This window comes from Camelus dromedarius, chromosome 9 (genome assembly GCF_036321535.1).
Source record: "Camelus dromedarius isolate mCamDro1 chromosome 9, mCamDro1.pat, whole genome shotgun sequence".
Lineage (NCBI taxonomy): Eukaryota > Metazoa > Chordata > Mammalia > Artiodactyla > Camelidae > Camelus > Camelus dromedarius.
The window spans coordinates 3,183,258-3,191,063 of record NC_087444.1 but is presented as its reverse complement, the minus strand read 5'-3'; the positions used below and the strand labels follow the sequence as shown (position 1 = coordinate 3,191,063).

Here is a 7,806-nt window from a genome sequence, read left to right as displayed (position 1 = left end):
TGAACTGACAAAAATTGAGAAGTCTTACTCTTAAGTTGTTGGCCGGGATATGAAGCATAAAATAACCTTTATACATAACTTGTAGGTGGGTAAAAATGGGACAATCACTTTTAAGGAGAAAATGTGGCATTACCTTTTTAAACTGAAGATAAATATAACCCACAACTTAGCAATTCCACTCTGAAATAGAGACCTTACAGAAACTCTTCTATCAGTAAATACGCACACGGATGTGCATAAGAGCACAGTTTATACTAGCAAAATTCAGGAAATAACCCAAATGTCCATCAACAGGAGAATGGATAAATTCTGTATATTTATATAATGGAATACTATACATAGTAAAATGAACTATGCATAAACATGAATAAATCTCAGAATACTGTTGAGTTAAAAAAGCAAGTCTCAGAAGATAGCATGCAATATTCAAAGTACTTAACAAGTGGGATGTTAATAATACAGTTGCACATGAACCAGTAAATTAATACACAAATCAATGCACAAACAAGTAAAAATAATCCATGTTATTCTTTAAATAAACTATGTAATAAAACTTTTAACAGGTAATTAAAGTAGATCATTCATGAGTCATTAAAATTTCCAAATAATTTGAACAGTTGGGTTGGTATAATGTTTTGTTTGACACGGCTGTCACCAGGTACTATATATACAAACTACTATACATAAAATAAACAAGAACCCACTGTATAGCACAAGGATTGCCCCTATGCTTTACAATAGGGCTGCAAACTCTTCCAATGACTCCCCCCCATTCAGTCGCTAGTCACTAATTTACTAATGTGCTGTCTGGCACCTAAAGAGAAAGGACATGCCACTGATCCCCGTCTCACCTCACGGAACAAAACAGTACCATCTGGAGGCAGGCTACATGCCAAGAGCCAGCGGTAAGAGCTCCCAGCTAGAGGAAAGAGAGTGGAGAAGGTGGGGAAGAGGAAGCAAGCTGGGCGGGGACTGGCGACTTGGCTGCCAGAACTGGGAGCTTGTGTTTTAAGTCTGTCTCATTCCACACCCGAGACTGCCCCCTACACTGGCCAGCCAGGAAACGAACAATGACTGGTTGGTGACAATTACGATCCAGGACAAAGACAGAAAGAGAAAGTGGGGAGAATAAAAAACTGAGCGAGTCTACCAGGGTTTGTGCGGGCCCTGGGCCAAGCAGCCTGGTCTGCCCAGGCAAGGGAGAGAGAAAGTGGGTCGGAAGAGGTGAGAGGGCGGAGGGAGCAATACTCCTGAAACCAGCCAAAGAAAGAGAGGGTAACAGAACAGGAGTTGTGCTGCCCTCGCCACACTCTCCCGGGTACTAGCCAGTTTGCCAGCGTCCCTCTCCTCACACCTCTTCAATACACAAGGCACGTTACCTTCCACCGCGGAGGAAGTGGCCAAATAAAACCAAACTGAAAAAGCCATCTAAAGGGCCATTACTGCACCACAGGGCTACGTCCTCCAACGCCTGTGTCTACTCACACTCCCCTCCAGTCTCCCCAGCTACTGCAGAGCTTCGATGCACCTCCTCCCCTTGAGCAGGATGAGGCAACGTCTTCAGAAGATGAACAGAGGGGGTCTTTCTCAGCTTAGCTGCCCCAGTCCCTCTCCAGTCAAGAAGGGGCTTACCAGACCAAGTAGGTTCCCCAACACCTGGAACAACAGTCTGTCGAGAGTAAGCCCGTCAGCTCTGTCCCCAGTGTTCAAGCCAGGAGTGGTTCCCAGAGCGCCACGTGCGGTTCCTGAGACAAACCACATGCACTGAGACTCTCATGACTAATGAGTTCTACCACTTTTCAGAATCATTCTTTACCAACCAGTACGGACACATACAGCAGTAACTGTGGCCGTACTGGTGCACACGGGCTGAAAGCCAGCCCTTCTCGGAGCGGAGAATGACACCATCTTTACAGAGCTCAAAAACACAGAAAGCTACTAAGATCTAGAAAAAAATACCCATGTGAGAAAATGAAGAAAAACAAAATAATAAACATAAAACTCAGGATAATGATTATCTTTGATGGACATGGCAATTTTCTATTTCTTAAAGAGAGTGACAGATTTACATTCATTTTATTACGGTTCATGACATACATATGTTTTCCATGAGAAATTCTCCTCGAGGTTGACATTCTGGGTTACCAAATCAGCTCGTTCCAAGCTCACATTCTCTACAACAACGCTATCACAATGCTATCTCACACAAAAATGAGCAAGAAATTTTATCAATTACTGAAATTGAGCTGAAACCAGCACAATTATGTCTGCAAAGTTCCCCATCTGTATCTAAAGGAAGGAATGACACTAATTTGAATTATTCTTTGGACCTGGGTCAGTTGCCCATTACATTTTCTCCTAAATGCTGACAAAATTATCTAGTACTTTTAAAAGCTGTCAAAGTTCCTAGAATTTACTCTTCAAAATTTGTATTTTCCCATCCCACAATCTTTTGGCATCTCTTATACCTTCTACTGTTTCTTAGGTTATAGGCAATGACTATGGTCAGGAATATACCTGATCCCAGCTATTGAGCTCCCTGAAGTAGGTTTGGTGTTTTTTTTAGTATTTTTTCGCCTAAATAATACTTTCTGCACAAAGAAAACCTACCCTTCCCAGCAAGTCTGAGGATCCTTTCTCCTTTTGTTAATGCTGTCACAAGGGAGCTACTGCTCCCCACCAACCAAGTCGGATCTGACTTCCCTGACAGTTCAGCTAGTAAGGCCTTTTCACTGTTGAGTTTTTGGTTGACACTGTTTTCTTGCTATTTTGCTTTGTATGTGCCCCTGCTTTCAAGCTTGGCACAGATTTCTAAACTTTCATCTCATCAACTGCAACCCCTCATTGTTGAGGATCAGCCCTGAGTTTCACTTCCTTTTAGGGTTTCTAGAAGTTACCAGTCAGAGTTTCATATCTGCCCTTTTAACAAGGTGAATATTCTGAAATTAAGACTTCCTAAAATCACAGATGTGACGCTAATTGCGGCAAACATTCTATTTCCATGTTTTGAAATACCAGGAAGACACGAGCACTCTCCCTGACTGACCAGGACCTCAAGCAGAAGCACAGGAAACGCTGACCAGCCTGCAGCAAGAGCAAGCCCAGCAGTGCAGGGACAGTTCTTACGGATGCAGAGAACAAGCTGGTATAAAAGGAAAGTCCCTGTAACACAACTACTGTATAACAAAGACAAAAAAATCCGAATTATTATCTCAACTTAAATTTAAAGAAACAGCTAAATTTTTTCCCTTTAGGAAAGCTTGAAAGAAACTAAAAACAGAATAAAATTTTCAAAACTGCTTTGCAAAGAAGGTTGCCCAACATAGATGCCTCCACTTACGGAACTTGGTCCTCTGCTTTGTATTACCTGGAATTGAGCACATTCAAGAACAAAATCATTACATCTCTTTTAGTTCACAAAGCAATAAGAGATAACACTATACAGCTTAACTGACCATGAAAAGATTGTTTTATTCCATGAAAATATTCTCAACAGAGAACACTATCTTAAACAAAGCATTTACCATTAAGAAATCAACATGTGCACAAAAAGAGTAAAAATCACTGAAAAATTAAAGATTTCTTTTGGACAATTCACATGTTCAAACTTTAAGAATGATTTAGATTGTGCAAGTACAAATGTCTTTCCTATTGTAGTAACCCACATACAGGCTGCACCATTCCACGTGAAGGAACTTGCCTCCCACGAAAACAAATCCTGCTTTTAGAAAAACAAACAGTAGCTTGAAAAGAACAGTTAGTCCTTATAAGAAAGCCTTAAACTTTGCCCTCTGTGGCTGTTGGCCAAAAAAACACAAGCACTTCAGGCTTTGTACAGAAGACAAACACAGCCAGATCACATTTCCTCTTCGTTGCTAACCTTTAAAACAAAAATAGCACTGGATTTTAAAACTACCTTATGTAATCTGTCAGTATTGAATAATGTCACATTATATAAATAACCCTGTAACGAGATTCAAAATCTAAACTTCATAGTTTACTAGCCTTAAAGGTAATACACTATATGTCAGCTGTGTAACGGGGGTACTTGGTCTTACGAAGGCGTTAACTTTCACACAACTGTCATTCAGCTTTAGTATAACCGGTAGTACGATTCAAATAACACTGGGAAAAATTATTAAAGCAGTCACACAGCTTCTAAAATATTGCTTAAAATCCAATAATACACAGACCATTTCACATTCTCTTTCTTCCCTCAAAACAGTAAAGAACCAAATTAATGAAGCTTCCATGTTACAAACATCCCCGCCCCACCCCTACCCCCTCCCTATTAACCACCACTAAGAAATTAGTCACGATCCAAGTCATTAACAGGATCACAAATGCGAGGCGGGACAACATGAGCATTAGGGGCGCTGATGACAATTATATTTACAAGTATAAACATACAGAAATTCCCATTTTACAAGTAAAAGTGCACACAGATCATTACAAAGGTTCACTAAATTTTATCCGGATCAAACAAAACCATCACTTGGAAGCAGTCACATAATAATTGAGAACATGGTAACTCAAACTAAAAGACAATGGAGAAAGGTCCACAGAACTTCTCATAAGAACACTAAGTAAAGTAAAATGGACTCGGATGTGTCTGTAGTTTGAGGCATAAATCTGAAGACGCACCATCGAACATGGCAGAGCTCTCAAAGCCGCCTACCAAGGTTGTGCTGGCAGCTGCGGCAGCTCCACCAAGTTAAAGGAGGTCACACTGAGCTGACACGAAGCCCTTTGTGGGACGCTGCAGCGGTAGTGTTGGCAATCAGCAGATTCAGGCACTCTAGTTTAAGGCAGCGTTTGAATGGAAGCAGCTGACTTCTGACAACAGTCCTTTGTCTTGAGGTGGTGAGCGTCTTCTGTGTTTGTTACGCCAGGATTTCAGTGCTGACCAGAGATTCTTCCCAGACTGAGGTGCTGAAGATGTATCACGTTTCAGGGTTCTTTCAACAGGGCCATAGGCTAGAGCAGAGATGTTTCCTTTTTCTGGTCATAAATTCTTCGGGTTCACAAACTACTTCTTCATAATGCCAAAACTGGAGTGTTTTGCAGGGGGAAGTTACAGCAGCACACACAAGTACTAGGATGAAACATTAGTGCTGGAGATGTCTGACAAAGTGATTTGCACTACAAACGTAAAACAAAACGAAGGCTTTGACAAGAACAAGGGATTATAAAGACATGCCTGAAAAATCTACACCCGGTCACTCTAGACATGCAACAGGATGTTAAGCAAGCACAGAGGTGGCGCAGGCAGACACTGACAAATGGCAAGGATTCTAACAGACAATGGGTCTAAAAGCCAATTAAAGCAGAGCTGGGAGAGAGGCAGTCCTGCTGGGACAGCCAAATGTAAGACAAATTTAATGACAGCTCTGCATTCTTTCTGATTTGGATATCAGTAAAATAAATGGAAAAAAGGCTGGCCACTGTTGGCTTGTTTCCCTTTATATGAATAACTGTGAACAACGAATTTAAGGGTTGGTATTACAATGATTTTTTAAAACAATGTACGGAAATGCTAATGAAGTTAGTAAAAAATAATCATGTCTGCATGCACTCATGCAACTTGCTTCTCTCACTCTCTCTTTGAGCCTGACAACTCTAATACCCTCCCCACAAAAGCAGCTGCATGTAACCTCCTTCAACATCTTGCCCATTTCCTCAGAAACCCTCTTCAGGAACCTGCAGTCCAGGAGGAAAAAGAAAAGAACAATTACTGAAGACCTTTGGTAAGACCAAAGTGGGTGTTCAGTTTAAAGTGTCCGTCTCAAATGTCTCTAAAAATCATTTTATAGTCAGCTATTAAAAACACCAGAAATTTTTGGAATATGAACAAAATTAAGGACCAGTCTCATCTCTTAACTGCTTCCTCACTTTATCTCCCCACACAACTAGCACTGTGCAAGTCTTGACTGTACAGTGTTTCCAACAAATGCCTATTTAAATTAATTGGAAAAAATATCCTAATAATTGATGATTTGGCTAAAATGAGGAAATACCCTCCATGATAGTACAGATATATTCCTAAAACCCAGTAAGTCAAAAAAAGCTGTTTTTCTTTCAAAGTAAAATTTGCCAGTCCTTCCCCTCCAGGCAAGGTTTCCTCTATCTCAGTTTTTGACGAATCTATTTTCCTATGTATAATTGCTAAATGCTAATGTCACTCAAGTGATACTTCCCAAGACGTTTCAAGATGAAAAGTACAAGCATAAATTTGGAAGTAAGGCTGTACATTACTGAAAATTACTAGAAAACCTGAAAACATCTTAGGGTCTCAAAAGAAAGTCATCTTATTTGCTTAAGTGGTTTATTCTGCAGGTCTCCAGATTACCCTACTACTAAAACAGGCTGTGTGCTACACGCCTGTTTTCTTCCTTTAGGAAACCAAAGTTAATAATAGGGAGAAAAATGAAAATCATTATTTTACTCAGATAGCCAACTATTTTCACTTTCTTCCTAGAAACTGTAGCTAAAAATTCAAACTCCTAGAGCAAACCACTCTTTTGGGTATCAGCTTACACAGCATTTCAGAGCAGTTGTACTTATTTGAATTCACTACAGTCACTGTTATTTCCTGAAGCAACGTGCAGGGGGCTGGGGAGCTTTCTATCTACGGATTCCTGCCCAATAGATCAAATTCTATGATTTATAAGGCAGAAAAACACAAATCCTCCACACAGACTTAAGCAGGACATAAAGCAAAAGGCATCAATTAAGCTTCACACCAACATCACGCAAATGGTAAAGCGTCACGCGAACAGTTTCTTGTGGTAATACTCACACCTCTAAGACTGAGCCTACACTCAGCTCACGTAGTGAACAGTAAATCTTGGATGCCTTAAAACGTCTGTTTTCCCACCCGTTGAACATGTTTTCATTTTATGTTATCATTCCTATGTCACACATGTTACAAAGCTGCCTGGTTAGTTTAGATGTAAGTTACTGCACCTTTACTGTTTTTCTCTAGAGTTACATCTATGTACGATGTGGGAACGTAGCCTTCTTCACCGTTCTGTCTCCGAGCTCTTGTCCATCCATCACCTTTGTCCTCCTCAATGATGTATAGAACTTCACCTTCCTTCATTGCCAGAGTACCTTCATTATGTCCTGAATGAGAGTTTTCACAGCACAAGCATAATTTAAGCATAGCAATAATTTCGAATAGAAGTTACAAATGCAACACAAACAACACGAAACCCTACTAGACTTCAGTGTATGTAGAACCATGAGCCCACCGACTCTCCTCAGCTGAACAGAAGTCTATGGCGCTCTGCAGTCTGCCAAACACCTTCGCACGCTGAAGCTGCACAGTACCGCCTCGTGGCGGCATGACTGGCAGCGCCACGTGGCAGATGAAGTGTCTGAGCCACAGCAACGCGGTATGATTTGACAGGGCACTCTCCTACCTCACTCCACCAACTCCTTCCCCGAATTTGAGAGGCACTGCTATACAGAAAATTTATGAGGTTTAGATCAGGAAAATAGTAACAAGACATCGAGAGGGTTGGAAGGAAGAAGGAAAGAAAATAATCTGAAGAGAGAGCAGAGAGAAAAATAAGATTCAACTCTGCTAATGGTAGAAGCAGAGAGCTTCTCACCACAAAGCACAAGCTTCCTTCAAAACGCCGTCAGCCTCAGGGCTCTCTTCCCCATCCCCAACAATTAGCAGTGACAATTATCACAAATGAATCTTCATTTAACGTATACTAAATTCCTTCCTCACTCTACATTACATTATAGCAAGACCTTATTTAATATTATTTTCTCTGAATGAGGAATAACTAAAAA

At 40.7% G+C, this 7,806-nt stretch overlaps 1 protein-coding gene across 3 annotated transcripts in view; it reads right to left on the bottom strand.

The window, feature by feature from the left end:
• Positions 1-3,451: 3,451 nt before the first annotated feature.
• The window catches only part of FNBP1L (formin binding protein 1 like), a 97,186-nt gene continuing 92,831 nt past the window's right edge, over positions 3,452-7,806 (bottom strand). For 2 of the 3 annotated variants that reach the window (XM_031457624.2, XM_031457621.2), the window contains one exon: positions 3,452-7,125. In XM_031457624.2, the coding sequence (XP_031313484.1) occupies positions 6,947-7,125 (179 nt within the window). In that variant the 3' untranslated portion in view covers positions 3,452-6,946. The remainder of the gene's footprint in view (positions 7,126-7,806) is intronic. The other variant, XM_064488729.1, reaches the window with a different exon arrangement.